Source organism: Ictalurus punctatus, chromosome 11 (assembly GCF_001660625.3).
Source record: "Ictalurus punctatus breed USDA103 chromosome 11, Coco_2.0, whole genome shotgun sequence".
In the NCBI taxonomy this organism is placed as follows: domain Eukaryota; kingdom Metazoa; phylum Chordata; class Actinopteri; order Siluriformes; family Ictaluridae; genus Ictalurus; species Ictalurus punctatus.
The window spans coordinates 24,385,631-24,409,012 of record NC_030426.2 but is presented as its reverse complement, the minus strand read 5'-3'; the positions used below and the strand labels follow the sequence as shown (position 1 = coordinate 24,409,012).

At 38.2% G+C, this 23,382-nt stretch overlaps 2 protein-coding genes across 4 annotated transcripts in view; one reads left to right on the top strand and one right to left on the bottom strand.

The window, feature by feature from the left end:
- Positions 1-17,262, top strand: part of LOC108271635 (GTPase IMAP family member 8) — a 26,445-nt gene extending 9,183 nt beyond the window's left edge. The window contains exons 1-6 of one of the 3 annotated variants that reach the window (XM_017479313.3): positions 3,781-3,863; positions 6,163-6,213; positions 9,070-9,747; positions 9,958-10,008; positions 12,810-13,442; positions 13,674-17,262. In XM_017479313.3, the coding sequence (XP_017334802.1) occupies positions 3,851-3,863; positions 6,163-6,213; positions 9,070-9,747; positions 9,958-10,008; positions 12,810-13,442; positions 13,674-15,544 (3,297 nt within the window). In that variant the 5' untranslated portion in view covers positions 3,781-3,850 and the 3' untranslated portion in view covers positions 15,545-17,262. Of the gene's footprint in view, positions 1-3,780; positions 3,864-6,162; positions 6,214-9,069; positions 9,748-9,957; positions 10,009-12,809; positions 13,443-13,673 lie in introns of those variants that run through there. The other 2 variants (XM_017479309.3, XM_017479314.3) reach the window with 2 other exon arrangements.
- unc50 (unc-50 homolog (C. elegans)) lies at positions 17,031-23,382 on the bottom strand. The gene is made up of 6 exons (XM_017479381.3): positions 23,227-23,382; positions 21,732-22,012; positions 20,754-20,874; positions 19,048-19,187; positions 18,005-18,112; positions 17,031-17,488 (listed from the first exon to the last, which is right to left on the bottom strand). Exons 2-6 carry the CDS (start codon positions 22,009-22,011, stop codon positions 17,352-17,354), a joined length of 786 nt encoding a protein of 261 aa, XP_017334870.1. The 5' UTR covers position 22,012; positions 23,227-23,382; the 3' UTR covers positions 17,031-17,351.

Sequence of the window (23,382 nt, the reverse complement as noted above, 5' to 3'; positions counted from 1 at the left end):
CTGCAGTTAACATTGTAAAGCAAAGTTCAGAGATGGAAGAACATCTTAGATTGTTTGGGGACAGATATATGATCTTGGAGAAAGAAGAAAAAAGGAGACGTAAGCAGGTGTCAGAACTGTTAGACCGAGTGACAAATATGAACAAGATTTATTCTCTCCCAATGTTTATTGAGGCACAGAATGATGGAGTTAAACAGCCACTAGATGAAGAACTGGCTGAAATGAAAAAGAGAGTCAGTGAACTTGAAGCAAAACAATGGAAAACATGTGAGTTGTACATTGGTAGATTACTTATATTTTTACATCTAGATTTTTCATCAGAATTAAATATTCAGTCTGACACTGAATTAATAAGCTACTGTGTCATTTTCAGCTTTGAGAATATTGCTGGTTGGGAAAACAGGACATGGGAAGAGTGCAACAGGAAACACCATTCTAGGAAAAAAAGAATTTGAGAGTAAGCTGAGCTGGAATTCTGTGACGAGAATCTGCAAGAAGGGAATTGGAGAAGTGCAGGGCAAATCAGTAGCTGTTGTGGACACTCCAGGACTCTTTGACTCCACATTATCAAATGAAGAGGTTGTAGAAGAAATTAGGAAATGCATCTCAATGGCGGCACCAGGACCCCATGCCTTCATCATTGTGCTGAGTCTGCAAAGGTTTAGTGAGGAAGAGAAGCAAACAGTAAATCTGATTAGGATGATGTTTGGTGCTGAAGCTGCAAAGTACAGCATAGTGCTGTTTACTGGAGGGGATCACTTGAAAGATAAAACACTCGAAGATCATATCAAAACCAATAATAATGAACATGTGAGCAGGCTAATCAGGGACTGTGGTGGAAGAGTTCACTTGTTTGATAACAATACGGAAGAAACCACCCAAGTCAGTGAGCTTCTCCAAATGATTGAAGAAATGATAAAGTCCAACAGGGACAATTATTTTACTAATGAGATGTTTGAAATACAGCAGAAGAAAAAGGAGATGCTAAAAGAGAAGCAAACTGAAAAAGAGGCCCTGGGGGCAAAATATGTAGGAGAACATGAACAGATGAAGACTATGGACAATGAAGAAGCACTGAAGCAGGGACATGAGAACAGAGAAGAAAAACAACAAGAAGAAGAGAAACAATTGAAAGAGAATCAAAGTAGAGAAAAAGAGGCAAAACTACAACCTGCAGGGCATAAACGCATACTGTATGAAATGAAAAATCTAAAAAGAAAAGACACTTTGACTCTAATGAGGCTAAAATGGAAGATGAAATTAAAAAGACCAGAGGCAATCCAAAAGGGAGAGAAAGAAGACAAAGAAAGAAAAGAAAAAGAAGACAGAGATCATGTGGAAATGAGAAATGATTGTGAGAAGAAAAAGAAAGAAACAGAGACCAAAAATGATGATGAGGCTAGAAGAAAAGCTGAGGAAATTGATGAAGTGGAAGCTCAGCATAAAAAAGAGATAAAAGAATTGGTTGACAAGCACCAAAATGATACACAAAAAATATGCATTATCCTCTAAAAGCTTGATGATTTTTTTTATGTTTACATTTACACAATACAGGATAAAAAGATTTTTTTTTTATCTTCATTTTCAAAACTACATTGATTACTTTCAGTTTTCATTCAGTTTTCCTTTATCACATTTAACGAAGAACTTCTGATTATTGAACTACTGTCTGATTATACTGTCTACATTTAAAGCTAATTAGAACTGATTGTACTGTATGTTCATGGGAGAGGTCACAGTGTCTTTCCTAAGTATAACCCCAATTCCAAAAAAGTTGGGACAGTATTTAAAATGCAATAAAAAACAAACAAAAAGAATCATTTGTAAATTCAATTCACGCTGTACTATATTGATAACACATTATTAACACATTATTTGATCTTCTACTTTGTGAATTTAATTTATTTTTTAAAACATACACTCATTTCAAATCGGATGACTGCAACACACTCCAAAAAAGTTGGGACAGTCGACTGTTTACCACTGTGTAACAAAACCTTTTCTTTTAATAACACTTATTAAGCATGTGGGTGCTGAGTGAAGACACCAGTTGGTTAAGTTTAGTAGTGGAATAATAGTGGAATTTTCCCCCATTCATCCATTATGCATTTCTTCAGCTGACGGTTTTTCCAAACTGTCCCAACTTTTTCGGAATTTATAATTACTGTATATATGAACATCATATCATGCCTTTTTCTTCTTCTTGCCTTGTACACATAGGAACTGCTGTGGATTTTGGCCAAGAAAGGTCAACATAACCTGGTGGATGCACAGAAAGCACATTATAAAACGGATAAAAAACAAAACAAAACATAAAACAAATAAAATACATTTATTTTGTTGATTCAACATAATCTGGGATTTCAGTAGGTCAATATTTAACATTTAAAAATTGCAAGTTTACCCGTTTAACTCTGGCAGGTCGCCGTATTGCCTCAGGGGAAAAAACCTACATGACAGACACTACAGTAACCAATCAAAGTCCTCTGGAGGTTTGTACAGCCCACTTGTAGCTAAAGTCCCACCCATTTGCAGCTAACCCCGCCCCCTGTTTATACTCATCTCGCTCTGTGGGGAGGGAAGGCACCTTCCTGTTACAGGTAATTTACAGGACTGGCATAAGGTTGGCTTGACTTTGGACGTTCGATATTCGCGGATATGCGGAAATTAAGGGACCGTCTCTAAAGTTACTTACGACATTGTTAAACACGATTTTAACTTCAACAGCATTTGAAGGGAATGACTTACAGTCATATAACCAACTGTAAAATGTTCATCTAGGTGTCAGGTATGATGCACACCTCTTAGATTTCTGATATTTAACAAAATAAACTATTAAATCACATGTACATTTGATATGAATTTCACTACAGAATGGGCCCATATACAAACTATCCCATTATTTAAAGCTCAATAGTATTTGAAGGGAATGATATACAGTCACAAACCCAACTTTTAAATGTTCATCTAGGTGTCAGGTATGACGCGCACCTTTTAGATTTTTGGTATTATCCCTACAATGCATGAACCAAAAAAATCTTCACAAATGCATAATGGGGGTCAAAATGACCCGTACTGGATTGAATGGTTCTCTTCAAAAAATAGATGTCCTATTAATGAAATAATTAAAAGAACTGGTGATACACGAATGTTTTAATATTTTGAAATATTTTTATTTATTGTTTACACATTTTATTTATTGTTTTCTTTTAATTTATTTATGTACATGTTTAGATTGTACATGGGAGCCAAAGGAATTCAAAATTATCTACATAGGTAGCACTTCCAGTCACGCTTTTGAGCCCTCAACTTCCCTGTCACAAAAATAATCCTGGTCCTTCCTTTCCTCTGTACCATTCTGCTTATTGTGAGCTGAACTTTCATCTTCATCCTCATCTTCATCTACAGTGTTCCTGTCTCCAGCCTCATCTTCCCTGTCACAAGAATAATCCTCGTCCCTCCTTTCCTCTGTACCATTCTGCTTATTTCCCTTCAAATTCTCTTCAAATGCTATTGAGCTTTAAATTATGGTATATTTTGTGTATGAGCCCATTCATATCTAATTTACATGTGCTTTAATAGCTTATTTTATTAAATATCAAAAATCTAAGAGGTGTGCATCATACCTGACACCTAGATGAACATTTTACAGTTAGTTATATAACTGTAAGTCATTCCCTTCAAATGCTATTGAAGTTAGAAACGTGTATAACAATGTCGTATGTAACTTTAGAGTCGGTCCCTTAATTTCCGCTTATCTCTGAAGATCAAATGTCCAAAGTCAAACCAACTTTATGGCAGTATTTACAGGTAATCTCCTGCTTTCACCTTTGAACCTGCACAGTAGACAATGGAGTCGAACGGTGAGGACCAAACTTTTCTTTAATTAAATGAATTTCATTGCAATTTAATGGTTAATTTACGATTAGTTCGCAAGATAAAGCGCATATGTTCTGTAACTGAGCGATGTGTAGTGTTATTATGAGTTTTGTTAGTCTGCCTGGAAAAGTGAAAGGGATTGCTACGTCTTCTATAAAGTGAGCCAACCGTTAAAATAAATAATGACCTGTTGTAGAGCAGCATTACACTAACACCTCAAAAAGCTCTCGCTGGCACACACGTCATCGCAACCTGAAATAGAGTGGAATAATTCAGTCTCATTGCATTGTGATTGTTGTTATCGTGACACGTTTTCGGTTTTAAAAAATGTTGCATTTATTTGAATGATTTAATATCATAATAATGAGTTTGCCTTTCCGATAGGCCTCTCTCTCTGTGTAACTGTGCTCCTGTACTTTGATTTGTCATTATGAATCACTCAATTTCAGTAGGCCTACATTTATTCTAATGACATTGTCAAGATTGTCAAGTAATGACAATTTTTTTTTCCAAAAACAAAATTATTAGGATTAATTTGACCTGTAAATAATATGTTCTGTAAAGATCAGGTGACAGCCCCCAGAGACATCTTGCCCCAGGTAGGGGGTCATCTTGCGCCAATGGTGTGGCAAAATAGCCCCATTTCATAATTTCCATTTCTGTGCTGTTATAACTAAACTGTTAATTGTTTCCATTTGATTCCCACAATAGTACGTTGGGTGATGTCTAATGATGCTCTACATGCTAAATGAGTTTACCAGTAAATGGACTTTGCTCTTAAGGAGGCATCTTCCCCAATCTTACCCTATCTGTACAGGCAAAAAGTTTTTGTATTTACTCTTTTACATTAAAAAAAGGGGCAAAATCAATCAAGTTTAAAGATATGCTATAAAACATTAAGCCAAATAAATAAATATATATATATATATATATATATATATATATATATATATATATATATATATATATATATATATTACTGTATAATGTTAAAGTAATTGCTCCTCATTGTAATTCGATCTGTCACTATGAATGAGACAAGAGGCACTTATTTATTTATTTAGTTATTTATTTAGTAAATGAGACATTTCAATTATATCAAATTATATCCCTATTATACCACACTCCCTTTATACCACACTCCCTTATCAAACCCCCTTGTAGCAAACCCCCATTTATATCAAACCCCCTTATATCAAACCCCTTCTCAAACTCCCTTCTCAACCCCCCTCATATAAAACCCCCCTTCATATCAAACCCCCTTATATTAAAAAGCCCTCATCTCTAAAACCCCTTACACCCCCTATCACGTACTACCCTACTACACAGTAGGTGAAAAGCAATACGCCTGAGGGGGTAGTATGTCAAAATTCTCAGTAGGCAAGAAACTGTAGGCGAGAAACAATAGGTGAGAAATATCTGGATGGCGTACTGCTTCCGGCGATATTTTGGAGTATGGACACTACCGATGGACACTACGCGAGTCAAAAATCCCATAATGCAACGGGACTGGTGCGGATGAGCTCAGAAAAAATGCGGCAGACAGTGTCGGCTCTTTTTAAGTATCAAACCTTGGTTAAACAGGACTTGTTTAACAATACCCAAATAAATTGTTATCTTGTTGAAGATTTAAACAAGAAAACAGTTGTCACAGTGTTTAAAACTGTTTTTGTGATCTCCATCATGCCTTAGCTGGCCAAGCTAACGGCAACGAATTTACCTCAGCCTCTTAACCCTGCCCACATTAAATTGCTAATTTGGTTAACATTTCCTAATGTGCATTTTGCCGATAGTGCGGTTGCTTTTATCTGATGATGCTGAAGGTCACGTGACAATGCCAACATGGCGGATGTAGTATGTCCTGGATTGTATTCATACTACATACACATTCTGATTAGTACGTTCTATGCAGTTGTGCAGTAGGTACTCCCTCGAATGCAGTACGCACTGTCACAGTACGCGATTTTGGACACAGTCTTGGTCAAATGTGTCGCTCAGACATATGATTTAAGCTCTTCCTCTTTCAATAAAGGTGGTTGATATCAGGCTAAAAGGTGCATTAATACCACCTACTGGACTGGAGTATAAATGAGTATAATTAATTTATAATTGTAGTGTATTGCTGCATCTATGTGTTGCTTGGAAACCATTCTGCTAAATGTTGCTGAGGAACTACATTGCTTGGTGGAAGAATGGCTATTTATCATTTGTACACCCTGTAATTCTCACTCTGATATGTTGAGTAAACTGATCTGATTTTTGCATTATCTGATTTCTGCACAGATCCAGCAAAGTGTAGGAGGAGGAAACAAAGTAAGAGCCCACCTCCCATAAGTAAGTGACGCTACATACATTGTAAAAACACAAGCCAAAAGTATTGAAGCAAACAGTATTTTAAAATTATTAAATGAACCATTAACATCGGTAGTGTTTTATCCACTTTGAAGTACCCTGCCATGGGGTTATAATGAGCTGTTTTGGAAAAGCATTTCCCTGCCGCTTTATGGTACCAAGAACTGGGTCATTGACTGTCTGGTTTAAATGTCCTGGCTCACTCTGTACACACGATGGGGGTTAAGTTAGCGGTGCCCCTGCTTGGACATTTCCCTGTCAGTCATTGCCATCTGCACAAAGTCATTATTGAAGGTAACGCAGATCGGCAGCCAATGTAGTGCAGAAGGTGCTTATAGGCGAGGAAGAGATTAGCAGGCTCTGAATGGCAATTCTTTTACATTACACCGTTGTATCGTGTACTTTTGGTGGTATCTGTAACGACTACTGTTGCATCAATTTTGCCTATTACCCAAAGACAATTAATATTTAAGATAGAAACAGATACTCACATATATTAACCAGTTTCAAGGACAAAGAAGAAACCGGGCCATGTGGGTGAGGAGAGGCAAGGGTCCAAGTTTATTGTTGCATGAGATCCACACAGTTGAGATGTCCCAAGGGTGATCCCAAAACCAGAGCTGAAGCTCTCCTATTTATACGGTTTTCTAGGTCAGGATGACCCAAACACCAATATGTTTATAGGTAGCTTATCTCGCGGCCCCCTGCACCTGCGAGACAAGGCCGTTCCCTGAGCCTTTATCCCGCAGGTGCAGCCCGGCTCCTTATATTTTGTCTTGTTTCACTCTTTAAAAATAACCTGACCTTGTCTGTGTCACTCCTGACTGGATTTTCGTTGAGAAAGGATTCTCCACACTTTCAAACACACCGTCTCTACATTATGAGTCCCACCAGCCCAGTGAATTCTCAGTAAAATTGCATACTGCTCATACTTGATATCCCTCGTGTTTATTTCATGTCTATTTTATTTCCATCACTACTAGATTTTTGGTATCGTGACATCCCTACTCTGTTTACTTTCTACATGTGCATTTGTTATGATTTCTGTCCTGTCTCTGCCCCTGTATTGTCATTGGTTGTTTCCTTATGTGTCATCATTAGTCTCAGCTGTTTTGTGTTCACCCTTATTTTTGTTTGTCATTTAAACCCCTCGTGTCTCTTTGTTCGGTGCGAAGTATTGCGTGAGTTTTCCGTGTACCAAGCCTTTGCTCATAGTTTCACGGCTTTTAGATTTGATCCTATTCTCGACCTCGTTGTTGGATTCTTGTTTAGCCTTGTTTGTGCCCGTTTGCCGATCACGTGACCTTTTGCCTGTTTTTGACCACGCTATTGTCTCATGTTTTGGATTTGTCTGCTTCTCTTCAATAAAGCTCTTCTCTGCACTTACATCCATCCTAAAGCCTCATTACGTGACAGTTAGCAACCGCCTTTTTCAATACACGTAAAAGCTTAATTTTAAAAAAATCATGAGTGGGGTTTTACTGGCGTATTTTATGTCCTAGATTAAAAGGTGAAAATATTTTTAGCTTGTGTTCACCACAGACCGTATTTCAGGCTTATAACCAAAATCCCTTTCAAAAAACCAGTTGACTTTGGGATGGAACCGAAGGTTGCTAACTCGTTTCCGGGTTTTGGCATATAATATAACATCATCCCTGCGCCGCTCTATGGTGACTGCCTGTAAGTTTAGGGAGTGCTTGATTTGATCTGCAGCGACGATTTCGATGATCGGAGGACGAACTTTAAACATCAATATCGCAGTCGATCATGTTCATGTAATCGTGGTCACTCAGAATCGTAATCAGGATCGATATTCGATTAATTGTGCAGCCCTATCTACGTTTGGATTTGTCTGCCTGCCTCTCTTTAATAAAGCCTTTTATTTGCACTCTGCATGCCCAATTCATGTCAATGAACTTTTATTGTTTTTATTTTCCCACACCCCCACCTGCCACAGAAATGATCAGCAAATTTTTCACATGGTTCCAAAAAGGTTCAATAATATAAATAAACAAAAAAAAATTAAACTAATGTAAGGAACCAATCTGCCTGATTTGGTGAAACCCTTTTTTACTTATTAAAAATAATTGATTCACTTCATATTAGAAACATGTCAGTGTCATGCATCCTGTTCATACTGTAGTTTATATTCATTTTGTTGTTTGTTTATATAAGAGTTTTATATTGCCATTTCTCAAACTTTAAGTCAGAATGTGTCACATTAATAGATAATATCTTGAACTGTATATATGGTGCATCCGGAAAGTATTCACAGCGCTTCACTTTTCCCACTATTTATGTTACAGCCTTATTCCAAAATGGATTAAATTCATTATTGTCCTCAAAATTATACAATCAATACCCCATAATGACAACATGAAAGAAGTTTGTTTGAAATCTGTGCAAATTTATTAAAAAAAATAACAAAAAAAGCACATGTACATAAGTATTCACAGCCTTTGCTGTGACACTCAAAATTGAGCTCAGGTGCATCCCGTTTCCACTGATCATCCTTGAGATGTTTCTACTTGATTGGAGTCCAGCTGTGGTAAATTCAGTTGATTGGACATGATTTGGAAAGGCACACACCTGTCTATATAAGGTCCCACAGTTAACAATGCATGTCAGAGCACAAACTAAGCCATGAAGTCCAAGGAATTGTCTGTAGACCTCTGAGACAGGATGGTATCGAGGCACAGATCTGGGGAAGGGTACAGAAACATTTGAGGAAAATAATTTAATCAATTTTGGAATAAGGCTGTAACACAACAAAATGTGGAAAAAGTGAAGTGCTGTGAATACTTTCCGGATGCACTGTATTTTTGATCTCATTGTTAGTGTCTGAGCTGAGGATTGTTCTGTTGGGGAAGAGTCTCCAACACACCAGTATGGTAGGAAATTTTATCCTGGGGAAAACTGCATTTGAGACTGAAGATCCTCCACATTCACGAAAGCAGCACAGCGAGCGAGCCAGAGGACATGTGCAAGAAACAGACATCACCATCATCAACGCGGCTCATTTGTTTAACCCTCCACTAAAACCTGAGGAACTGGAAGAGTGTGTAAATCTTTCTGCTCCAGGACCTCATGCATTTTTACTTGTGATAGAGCCTCACAGCTTCACAGAGCAGGACAAGAACCACCTGGGGTTGTTATTAAACCGCTTCAGTGAGAAAGCTCGAAGCTATGCCTTTGTGATTGGTACAGCCACGTCTGGAAGAAAGTCAGACGCTTCTCAAAGGTTAATAAAGGAATGTTGTGATAGGTATCGCAAATATAAACAGCTAGAGAAAAATAAGAGTTCACGTCATCAGCTTTTTGATGAAATCAGAAGAGTGGTCAAAGAGAATGGAGGAAATTATCTTGTATGTAAGAGTTTTAAGGACGCGCCTGAGGAATCTTTCCACACTGATGAAAACCTTGCCAGACCGGGAGAGAGGAAAAGATCTGATCTTCCCGATGACACAAAGGAGAAGAGCACATCAGCTTTTGTGGGAGGTGTCTTGAGTAGAATTGGTAAGTGTTCATTTAAAGATGAAGGAACATTAATTCACTAAAGTACACTTTGCCTTTCGTAAGTATTAAGTGTATAAAGTTTATAATAGTTTAGCCATTCAACTGAGAGCTTTGTAAATCCATCAGTTTTACTTGTCATTAGAATGTTTACTGATAAAAATGTAACACCAGTTTATTAATGTTTTACCTTTTTTATTCATTTAATTCAAGGATTAAGTGCATTGTTCCCAGAGCGGAAGTTTGGAAAACACTCAGCAAGGCGTGAGTATTTAATATGCGCTGCTAATTGTTAATAAATAAAGAGGTGGTAGAGATGCAAAAATTATTTCAAAGGGCAACAACTAATTTAAACAGATAAATATAATAGTTTCCTTAGTCAGTTTATTTGTACTTTTAAAATACAAACTTTCAAAATGTCTTAAAGTATGAAAGTAAAACTAAACAGATGTGAAAAGGAGGAATAGTGAATGAGAGAGAAATCACAGTTTGCACTTCAAATCACATAAAGACACTTGTTACTAAATGCTTTTGGGTGCTAGATCACATTAAATGTGGAAAACAACCTTACATGATTTATCATGTTGTCCTTTTTTACATCACAAAAAACAGGGGAATGTAGACTTTTTAGATCCTCTACATACATTCACTGTCCACTTTATTAGGAACAGATCAGAATTAAGAAAAGGTGTGATCTCTGTGGCTTTTATGACCCTGGTATGAATGTTATTGCCGATGGGCAGAAACTGCAGATCACACTTTTTCCTCATTCTGAGGTTTGTATATGTCATAAATTAGCTTGTTATACATTACATTTATTCATTTAGCAGATGCTTTTATCCAAAGGGACTTACAAATGAGAAAATACAAGCAAAGCGATATATCAAGCAGAGAACAATACAAGTGCTACCATACAAGATCCATTAATTAAGTTCCAGAAGAAGCAAAGTGTGCAGAGTAGAGGTGTAAGTGCAGTTGAGGTTGGAATTTCATTCCACCACTGAGGAACAGATAGTTTGAAGGTTCTTGAAAGGGACCTTGAGCCACGCTGAGTAGGAACCACTAAGCGTCGGTTGCTAATCGATCGCCTTAAGGAACTTAAGCCTTCAGGAGAGAGTTGAGGTAGGGGGGTGCTGTTCCAGACAAGGTCTTATAGGTGAGCATCAAGGCCTTGAATTTCATGCGGGCGGCTACAGGAAGCCAGTGGAGGGAGATGAAGAGCGGTGTGACATGGGTTCTCTTGAGTTGGTTGAAGACGAGGCGTGCTGCTGCATTCTGAATCATCTGAAGGGGTTTGGCTGAGCTGGCTGGGAGGCCCAAGAGTAGTGAGTTGCAGTAGTCCAGTTTTGAGATAACAAGAGCCTGGAGTAGTATCTGTGTAGCCTGTTCGATGAGATAGGATCTGATTTTCTTGATGTTGTACAGAATGGATGTACAGGACCGTGCAGTTGTTGAGATGTGGTCTGTAAAGGTCAAGCTGTCATCAAGAATCACCCCAAGGTTCCTGGCCATCCTGGTTGACTTGAGTGTGGTTGAGCCGAGCTGTACAGTGAGGTTGTGGTTGAATGAGGGGCAGTCTGGGATGATGAGAAGCTCAGATTTTGCCAGGTTGAGCTTAAGGTGGTGTTCGCTCATCCAGACCGAGATGTCCGACAGGCAAGCAGAGATGCATGCAGAGACGGATGGATCGTCAGGCTGGAAGGACAAATAGAGCTGGGTGTCATCAGCATAGCAATGATATGAGAAGCCTTGAGACTCAATCACCTGCCCTAGAGATGTAGTGTAGATAGAAAAGAGAGCAGTGGACCCAGAACTGACCCCTGTGGAATGCCAGTTGTGAGTTGCTGAGTTTCAGATATACCTCCCCTCCATGATACCTTGAAGGATCTGTCTGAGAGATAGGATTCCACCCAGTGCAGAACCGTTCCAGTGATGCCCAGGCTGGAGAGAGCTGACAGGAGGATCTGATGGTTCACAGTGTCGAAAGCAGCAGAGAGGTCAAGTAGAATGAGGACAGTTGATCTAGAGGTTGCTCTTGCTAGTCGTAAAGATCAGTGACAGAAAGCAGAGCAGTCTCCGTGGAGTGTCTGCTCTTGAAGCCAGACTGCTTGGTATCCAGGAGGTTGTTCTGTGTGAGAAAATTGGAGAGTTGATTAAAAACGGCTCTTTCAAGAGTTTTGGAAAGAAAAGGGAGGAGGGAAACAGGTCTGTATTTGTCAACCACAGCAGGGTTAAGTGATGGTTTTTAAGCAGTGGGATAACCAGGGCCTGCTTAAATGAGGTAGGGTATGTGCCAGTAGAGAGGGATATGTTACAGATGTGTGTGAGTGCAGGTAATAGTGTGGGAGAGATGGATTGAAGAAGGTGAGAAGGGATAGGGTCAAGAGGACAGGTTGTGGGATGGCTAGAAGGAGGAGTTTAGAAACATCAGTCTCTGAGAGAGGAGAGAAGGAAGTCAGTTGAGAGTTACATGGAGGAGGAGCCGGTCTATGCATGTCTGGGGTTGAGAACAGGTTCCTGATTGATGTAACCTTGTTGGAAAAGAAAGTGGCAAAGTCATCTGTAGTGAGAGAGTTAGGGGAAGGGGGAGGAGGGGGAGAAGAGAAGAAAAGGATTTGAAGAGCGTGTGGGTGTTGGGAGAACTGCCAATCTTCTCTTGGTAGTATGTGGCTTTAGCAGTGGAGATGCTATTGGAAAAAGAGGAGAGTAGTGTCTGGTAATTGGTTAGGTCAGTTGGGTTGTTAGATTTACGCCATTTCCTTTCAGATTATACAAGTACCTAAAAAACAAAACAAACAAACAAACAAACAAAAAAAAAACCCGTGTTTTATTATATTAATAGCTTACAGCCCTATTTTTTTTAAATTACCCACCTATCATCTATGAATTTGAACAAGAAATATACAGTTTCACATCAGAGCTTCAGACAAAACCATAAAATCTTTTTATTATTATTTTATATTTTAATTTTATACAAAGATCTATAGCACATCAGTCATAAATACCAATCAGTTTAACAGACTGAGACTAAATATGTTTATTTTTCCATTTCCTTATCATTTCAGTGCCAGGAAGTGATCGTTCATTGCCAGTGTTGAACTTGGTGCTGTGTGGAAGCGATGAAGAACTAAAGACCTCCATATCAGATCTCATATTGGACCAGAGAAATGTGGAGACTGGATTAGTCTGTGGACGCGTTCTCAGGCTGGCGGTGATGCCAGCTCTACACAACATTTATCTCTCAGGCGAGGAAGTGATGGATAAGATTCTCCACTGTATCTCTGTTGATAATCCTGTCCATGCTTTTCTGTTCATCATTCCTGTTGGTCCTCTCACTGATGATAACAAAAGAGAAATAGAGATGATTCAGAGGACCTTTAGTTCAAGGTTCTGTGATCATAGTATAGTTCTTTTTACCAACAAGAACTTTAATGAAGATGCTGCAGTTAACATTGTAGAGCAAAGTTCAGAGATGGAAGAACTTCTTAAATTGTTTGGGGGCAGATATATGATCATGGAGGGGGAGGGGAACAGGAGACGTAAGCAGGTGCCAGAACTGTTAGAACGAGTAACAAATATGAAGAAGATTTATTCTCTCCCAATGTTTATTGAGGCACAGAAAGATGGAGCTAAACAACCACTAGAGGAAGTACTGTCTGAAATGAAGAATCAACTTCAAGCAAAACCACAGGAAGAATGTAAGTAGTTTATTACCTGTGTAAACATAAATCATGTAATGTCTGGGACTTTTGTGGATTGTATAAACATATTTACTTAAGCTAGACACTGATTCACATTGAAGTCTTTCCATAGACCAAAGTCTATGGAAGGTGTAAGTTTATGCTATTTTCAAAATTTCTGAATATTAATATCAGAATGAAATGTTTAATTTGAAACCAGACTTTGATTTAATAAACCACTATTTTCAGGTGCTGAGGGTGAAATCTCTGGCTCCAATTGTCTGAGAATATTACTGGTTGGGAAAACAGGAAATGGGAAAAGTGCAACAGGAAACACCATTCTAGGAAGAAATGAATTTGAGAGTGAGCTGAGCATGAGTTCTGTGACGAGAATGTGCCAGAAGGTAATGGGAGAAGTGCAGGGCAAATCAGTAGCTGTTGTGGACACTCCAGGACTCTTTGACTCCACATTTTCAAATGAAGAGGTTGTAGAAGAAATTAGGAAATGCATCTCAATGCTGGCACTAGGACCCCATGCCTTCATCATTGTGCTGAGTGTGGGAAGGTTTACTGATGAAGAGAAGCAAACACTGAATCTGATTAGGATGATGTTTGGTGCTGAGGCTGCGAAGTACAGCATAGTGCTGTTTACTGGAGGGGATAAATTGAAAGATAAAACACTCGAAGATTATATCAGAACCAGTAATCATGATCATGTGAACAGGCTAATCAGGGACTGTGGTGGAAGAGTTCACTTGTTTAATAACATAAAAGAAGATCCCACCCAAGTCAGTCAGCTAATCCAAATGATTGAAGAAATGATAAAGTTCAACAGGGACAATTATTTTACTAATGAGATGTTCGAGAATGCAGAGATGTCTATACAACAGAAACAAAAGAAGATACTGAAAGAGATAGAGGAGAAGATGCAAGCTGAAAAAGAGGCTCTGAAGGCCAGATATGAAGAAGAACTGGAACAGGTGAGGACTACTATGGAGAATGAGAGAAAGACGTTAGAAGAGGAAATATGCAAAAGGGAAAACATGTTTAAGCAGAGGGAAGAAGCATTGAGGCGAGAATATGAGGAAAAGGAAAAAGAAGAGAACGACAAATGGTTAAAAGTGAACCAAAGAAGAGAAGAAGAAAAAACACAAGAAATCGCAGAAAATAAACGTATGCTGGATGAGATGCGGAAAGAAATGGAAAACGAAAAAGCAAAATTTATCCAACAGCAAGCTGAAAGAGATGAGGAGGACAGAAAAAGGGCAGAGAGAGAGAAACAGATTAAGGAACAGTTTGAGAAGCAACAAAATCAAGCAATTACAGATCTAAAAATCAAACAGCAGGAAGAGATTAAAAAGAGAAATGAGGAAGAACAAAACAGAATAAAGGAACGGGAAGAAGAGACCGAAAACTGGAAGAGAAAAATGGAGGCAGAAAATGAATTGAAGGAAGATATTGAAAGGAAACTGAGAGAACGAGAAACACAATGGACAGAGCAGATGAGAGAGAGAGATCATGAATACAGGAGAACAAGAGAGAGACATGCTGAAGAACTGAGAGCACAGGAGGAATATCTGGAGCAAATGAAGAAAAACTTTGAAAAGGAAAGAGAACAAGAAAGAAATGAGTGGCAAGAGAGAGAAAAGAAGAAAAGAGAGCAAATAGAGAAAGAGCATATGGAAAACACAAACAAAATAAAGCAGGAGTATGAGGAACGGGAAAATGTATGGAAAGAAGAGTGGAATAAAAAAATCCAAGAGGACAATAAAAGAAGAGAAGAAGAGATGCAGAATCTGAAGAGAATGAAAGAGGAGATGCTGAAGCTGAACCTGAGACTGAAAGAGGAGATGGAAGCAGCAAGGCAAGAGGAGATCAAAAAGAGAGTGAAAGCAGATAAAGAAAGAAAAGAAAAAGAAGACCGAGCCTGCAAGGAGATGAAAAATGACTATGAGAAGAAAAAGAAAGAAATGGAGAAAAAATATGAAGATGAGCATGAAAAACATATTAAAGAATTGAATGACAAGCACAAAAACGATTATGAGCTTCTCAAAGCTCAGTACGAAAGTACAAAAAAAGAGTTAGATGAGAGCAAAGGAAAGAATTGCATTATCCAATAAAAGCTTAATGATACGTTTTGATGTTTATATTCACAAAAGGACAAAAGAGTTAAAAAAGAAAAAAGAATCCAGGTTTTTAAAGCTACATTACTTCAAGCTGATTAGAACTGATTGTAGTGTACGTGGACAGGAGCGGTCAGATCGTATTTTCCAAACATGGTACATCAGGTTTCAGTCATGTACAGTGTTTTCATGTTTCATTTAATGTTCTTGTTTCCTGCATTTATAAATCTTACATGGCACATAATTGTGTTTAGTGTACGTTTACACGCTACACAAATTACACAATCGGTTGCGGAGCTTCACATTATTGATGCTGATGGGTTCCAGTTCTTTATATTATTTTATAAGTCACTGTACTTTTGATTTTACTTTAAATACCTTTTTACCTTCAGTATGTAATCTGCGAAATCCTGTACGGAGTGATTTGTGTGAGTTTTTTGTTATTGCCAAAAATGCCTGATTTTTCTGTATTTTTTATTTTTACTTTGTTATGCAGCTTATGGAGTTGTTTTTGTGCTTTTTTTAAATAATTTTTTTTAGCAAAAAACTATGAGTTTGGTGAAATTGCAATTGCACTTTCGCACTGATGTTTGCTGTACTCGTGTTCAACACACATGAATCGAAGAGGGCTTTGACTGACTACACGTTGTGATGACATCACACGCGTCTTAGCCCAAATCTGCAAAATCTGCGGTAATCTTGAAAAATTGGAAGCTCCTCTGAATATCGTGGGGTTTGCTTGATTCTGCGTTCATTTCTGCGATCGCAGAATCCTGGAGGGACTGACACATGCGATAATCAACAGCAACGGGGTGTCGAGTTTCTAAAACACATGGGACAGTTCAGTGTTTGCAGCTTTATTTTGTTATGAGAGTAAAGAATAACACGAGGCCTACACTCAGCTCTTCTTCAACAGACTTTTCATGGACAAATCTGACCACATTCTGTTTCACCGTTTCTAACCACCCGTGAGACCTTCAACACAGTCATCAAATACTACCAAACTCTTTTCTTCTTCTTCTTCTTACCGTGTACACTTGTGCTCTAGCTCCAAAAGTATTGGAACACAATCCAGTTTCAAAAGTATTGAGGTACTCTATAGTTCTGAAAGTATTGGAACACTGTCTAGCTTCAAAAGTATTGGGATACCGTCTTCAAAAGTGCTCAGTGTCACTGTCTTCACTTCTGATACCACTGAGGCTATGTCATCATGTCCCTGATTTAAATGTGCATGTTGCTTTGCCTGCAGCTTTCAGAACAAAGAGACATGTTGTATACACAAAAATAGGTCTTTTTGGGACATCGACCATGGAGAGAGCCTAATCCTCCTGCTGTTATCATGATTCCTTTACTGGTTCCTAACCAAAAAGTATTTCATATCACGTTGAATTGTTTGCTGATTTAATGTATTGTTCATACATCAGATTATTGATCGTGTAATGAGGAGTGATACAAAAACAAATACAAATAAATAAATGAACGGTAGACGTGTAAAAACCTGTTTATTAGACTTGTTCTGAGCAAGGAGCATGAAATATCCTCAAGCACGTTCCATCATCAACACATTAAAGTCTGCATTCAAACCTCAGCTTTTCACCGAATCATACCAGTTAAATAAATCAAGCTTTAAAAAAAAAAAAAAAAAAAAAAATCACATTATAAACATTTCCCACACTCTTTCTCTCGTCTTAACTACAAACGGTTTATTTACAAAGTATACAAAAGTCCAGGAAGTGACAGTGAGAATGTGTGAGTCTCTGAGAGAAGAATCCACACTGAAAGTGCTGTTAAAGGCGTGTGTCCTCTACTGCACTCTGTACTTATAGAACCAGCAGAGGCCTTTAGTGAAGTTCCAGCCCAGTGTGACGGAGAGAACGTAGAGCAGTGCGAGCAGAGCGAACGGGTAGAGCAGAACTGCCGTGTTCTTCAGAAAGGGTAGAGCTGAAACACACAGCAGGGGACAGGAGGTTAAAGTTCATATTACGTGCACCGTGAGAATTTCACACGATATTTAAAATCCTACAGGCAGACAAGCGGAAATCTAGCATTACCGTCATAAACAAGATGTTATTTAACAAAGTTTAATAAGTACAATCATTGATATGGAAAGGTTTTCTAGAAGGACAAGTTTATTTAAACTTTACAGAAGGAGTCTCCAGTGTCAGTGCTTTGTAGCGTTTCAGACGCACGAGTGAAACCGGGAAGTAACGTGTTTTGTGGATGTTCCAGAACATTAAACATAACTGTAAACAGATTAAAAACTCTGACGTGTCATAATAAATAATTGTTACTGATATAAATGTAAGGAAACAATTTTTAAACGTCGCATTTTAATTATATTTACCCACTTATTTTGAGTTTTCTCTAACATTTGTAACGCACATTGTAATTTACATAGACACAAACAGATAAGAAACACACACATTTGCTCTAATCGAGTCTCTCACACACACTTACCGCTGTAGCCGAGGAATGTGATGTATATGTAGTAGCCGATGGCGATCAGCCACATGGTGTTGCCCACGAAATATCCCACGAACCATTCGGAGTTGATCACCACAATGTCTGAAACACAAACACACTCGTTTACACTACACAGGGAAAGATCATTCTCATCTGAAGATTACTGACTACGTCGACTCTCTAAATTCTGTCTGCTTTAAAATAAGAACTGAAGAAAGAAATGCATCACTCTGTTGTACTGTATACGCTAAAATAAAACAGCGCCCTCTACTGCTCGCTCTGTGATAATGGTAAGATCCAGCGGTGCTCACAATAAGGCTTTGAGTTTCATGTCGGCACGTCTTCGAACATCCTGTAACTGCTGGATTAAATCACACTATTATCACCTCTATTGTAAAATAAATAAACTCTTGGAAGTGCAAAATTTACTGCATACAGTGACGGTCATGTCAAACATTTTACCGTCAATAAGTCCAAATAAAATAAAATAAAAAGTTCAATCCCAAAACATAAAATCAAACACTGTATTAAACTCCTGATAAAAAAAAAAACTTCTGATCTGAAAAAATAATCCCATATTACACATCAGGATAAATTAAGTCTAGCTATAAGAATCAGTCAAATGATTCATTTACATTCAACAAAAGAGGTCTAGACAGATAGACAGATAGACGGATGGATGGATACATGTATTTTATTGATCCACAAGGGGAAATTCCTGATCAGACTCTACAATACGATATTTCCACACACACTATTACATTTCCCTACGCCATTTTCTCTTGGATATTTTTCCACCCTTCAGCCAGCTCTCCCCTACCATACATCAACTACAAAGGCTAACACTTGCTTCCTATGAGACCTGAAACCATCCAAATGTCACCCCCGCCCCATTCCAAAAGGGCAATGTCACAGGGTGTTGTAACACACTCGGAAGAAAGTGCCATCTACCGCCTTCCACGTGATCTAACAGATGCCCATGATTGGCTTGCATCCCTATGATTGACAAGGGAGAGGGAGTATGAAGGAAGACTCACGGTTGATGAAGAACAGCTGGAGGAAGTGTAAGATGACCAGCAGAGGGTAGAAGGCGTTCAGATGCACGTCGAAAGCGTAGCCCCATTCCACATCGTAATCCCTGCTGGGTTGCTTCATCAGGTATTTATTACTGACAATCCTACATATAAACACACACACACGCTCAGTTATTAAACATGATACTGTGTTGATGATGTGATCTGGATCATGATCGGATCTCTGTTTGGATACCTCTCTCAGCTTTAAGGCCCGGTTCATGATATTACAGTATTAACGTTTAAAGGTGCAATAGGTGATTTCTGCCTTGTACAAATAACTTTGAAAATATGTAAAAACATGATAAAAATAATGCTTTGAGCCATGGCCTCAGCAGACGTGTAATAAGTGGCTAAAAAAAAAAAACCCTGTTTGGAAAACTGCCTTCTGGTTCAGAATGCTTTGGAGATATGCTTTGGATATTTTACTCAACGGGCCACTGCAGATCCTGGGGGAGGAGCTTAATGAACACGGACGGGAATAGGAAGTAAAAAACAAAAACAAACCCATTCATATGTCAAACCTACCTACGTAACCTAATAACAGAGAAATTTAATAAAAAAATGTATCTAATGCACCTTTAAAATGTAAGCACACTTTATAGCGCTGAATAATAAACGTTCGAAAAAAGTGCCCTACTCTCCCTAATGGGATATTCTCCACTATTCTTTCAGACGTTAATAATTAAACACCAAGTGCAAAGACGCTACACACAACATTTAAATAAATAAACAGATTCATTCAGCATATTTTAATTTTATGCCCAAAATATCTGGCTTCATTTAATTAAATAGTCACAAATAACTGATTATTTACTTATTTCTGTAAACTTGGCTAAAGTTCAGTCTTAGGTCATCCTCAAGTGCATTAAAGGTACAGTCAGTGATTTTAGCTAAGTTTAGCAAAAGCTAAAATATTTAAATATAAAATTTAAATATATAAAATATTTAAAAATGCATTTCCTCCTTTCACTCTTACCTCAAAAGCCACCCCCCTAAACACATGTACAACTGCTACAAGAGCTTTCTGAATTGACGGACAACATGATTGACAGGTGAGAAGAGACACCTGCTTTTCCTGATTGGTTGGATGTTGGTGTTGAGCGCTGTATGTTTTTCCTGCTGTCTACAGAGATGAGATTTTTTTATTGAAGCTGCAGAAATATAATGGAAGTTTACAAATTACTCACTGAGCGCACCTTTAAATGACGAGCTTCCCGTTCAGATGGTTTACCCGTTACTAGATCTGTCTAGTGGCTCATCTATGAATTTACTGATTTCTTTTTGGACTGGTAATACACAGTGTAAAAGCAGCACAAAATTCTTGATATTTTTTGAATAATTGCGATTTCGGTATTAAGCGAAATAATCATTTTAGCCATTATTGTTCAGCTTTAAATCAAAACAGTCTTAATAAAATAAATTGGAATTCATATTAATGCACATGAAGTAGCATGATGTAGTAGCAGGATTCTGTTATATATTTATTCAGTATGCGGTCTAACCACGCCCATAGCTCCGCCCCATTCCCGCCCTGTGTGTTGCAGTCATCAGATCTGAAATGTATACTTTCAAAAATAAATTAAATTCACAAAGTTAAACATCAAACAGACCCCTGGAGTTTGAGAACCGCTGGAATTAGTGATATTCCTGCGTGCGCTCCGACTCACCACATGAGGGTGGAGATGAGCAGGCCGACGCCGATGCAGTCGATGAACACGACCCAGAGTAAGAGCTTCAGCGTCTCCACAAACCCCATATCTAACACCAGACCAAAGCCTACTGTGGAAACTGTAGGGAGAAAAAACGTGCATTAAATAATAAAACAAACCTTTTCACTCTCATACACACGCTAAACACACTCCGCTTCATTTCACCATGTCATTTGTTCACTCATATTTCTTTTCTTTCCTTTTTTTAGTGTGATATAAAACTAATTAACTACAAAAATAATAACTAATAAATAAATAAATCATAATAATAATTAATAACCTTCTTCCCCCAACCCCCCCCCCCCCCCTGCCCCCCCCAACCGAGGGTGTCAATAACTCTGGAGGTGACGATATATCATTTGGGCAAAAATGATTCGCCTGTTGCACCAAATCTAACGAATCAACCAAGATATTGTCTGATATTCGTTGTCTGCAAAGTGATTTTTAAAGTGTTACTGCACTGAAACTTTGCATCTACACTGTAATTTTCTGCCTAATTAATTTCATTAATTGCCTTGTTATCTTGGGTATGTACATGTCCTTACCATCATTATTCTTACCGTACGTGTGCTCCTATCCTGTTCTCTTGCTTCTACACTGCCACTTTAAATGTTTAAAAAATTAATTAAATAAAAAAACACCTCATAAGTTTGTGATTTATTTATCCGATTGAATCTAAGCTCCGTCCTCACCGGGCGCAGATTTTGGCCCTCTCACTCAGTAAGATCATGACGTACCGATGATGCTTCTGATTTGTCTGAGATGAGACTCTACCCTAATATGATTCCTTCCTCTTACTGCCTCCTCTCACATCGAACTCACAGAATATTAAGGTGTAATGTTTAACTGATGATGAGTGTGTGTGTATGTGCCCGTGTGTGTGTGTATGTGCCCGTGTGTGTGTGTGTGTGTGTGTGTGTGTGTGTGTGTACTGACCGCACAGCCAGATGCTGAGCAGCACCAGGAAGGCGGGGTCATCGCGGGCCCACTGGTCTTTGGTCTGTTTGCGGTAGTGGAAGTTGCGGTACACTTTCTGCGGCGAGGTGAACAGGTAAAACATCTGCCACATGGCGAACTCAAAGTCCATGTGTTTGAAGTGCACGAGGCGGCGCAGGTACTTGTAGCGTTTCGCGCCGGCGGTGTGCCGAGCGGCATCGCGGGAGTTCAGGCTGCCGTTGGTCTGTTTATGTGGGGAGTACGCTGTGGTGGGCAACATACTGACACACACACAAAGATTATTACAACCAGAACAGTGAGAGCAGGAGACATAACTTTACTTAGTTTTCATGCAGCAGTGAGATGCTTACTTTTATTGTACAGTTTATTTGCTTATTATTATTATTTTCCTTATCTCATTGCATTTTATGCTTTTTTTTGTTCAATATCTACACTCTCTTTTACTTTATATAATATTTATTCTTATTGTCTGAGCTTTCATTTGACTTATTATCTTATAGTTATCATTCATTGTCTTAATATATTCCAACTTTATAACATTTTATCACGTTGTCGCTTTTTCTGCGTTGCTCACTGGGGTTTCATTTCCTCCTATAGTTTTACTTTAGTTTATCATTCTATATCATTTGGTCTCCTAGTAACCTTTTAAAAACTTTTCATTACTGCTTTACCCGTCGTGTTTCTTATTCTCTGTAGTGTGGTGACAGCAAACCAATCAACATCTTATCCGAATCAAGATTTCTACAGCGTTCTGGTTTAAATGATTCTGTTCTATTCATTTTACTGTGTTTATTTATTATTAAAAACAAATGAATGTTACTGGTTTGTGTGATAATCTCATGTTAAGGCAATTCTGTGATCTTCTCATGTGCTAAAATATTAACAAAAGTGTCTGTAACAGGCGTTAATGCCATGACGTAGCTCGATTTGTATAAATACTGCAGTCTACGCTAGGATAGATAGAGAGAACACTGTTTAATACTTTAACACCAAACATTCATGTTTGTGATCATGAAAGCTGCTGAACTCCCACCTACAAAGTAAACAGTGTGGTTTATTTCCAACCTGAGAGATATATAAACATCCAGTTACTTCATACTGTAAATTTAAGAAGTGTTAAGTGTGTAATCAGGTTATATTTCTGTACTCAGAACTTCAATAAACAGGAAATGACTGTATATAATTCATTACTTAGTAAACCTAAACCTAAACCTAACCCAAGGTTATATGAAGAGTGTCCTTTATAAAACTCAAAGGTAAACTTGAATGCAGAACGTTTTATTTCAAATGCCTTTTCTTCTAAATCCTATATATTACTGAGATGAGATATAAGAAATAGACTGTGTAAATATCTGCATAAGCCTGAGGCCTGCGTTGACATCACCACAACAGCGCTGTGACAAACTCCATTAAACCTTCAAAAGCACGTATTTCACTTTTATATTTTCTATAAAGAATCAGATCATTTACACACCTGTTGCATCGGTAATATCCTCAACTTCAATAAGCCAGTTCAGGTTTCTTCTTTTCTTTTGCCAGCACTACAAAAATCAACACATCACAGCCTTCAGATCAAACACTTCCTGTCGCGACCTGAACACGTAGCATTGCGTCGTACGTCATTACGTCG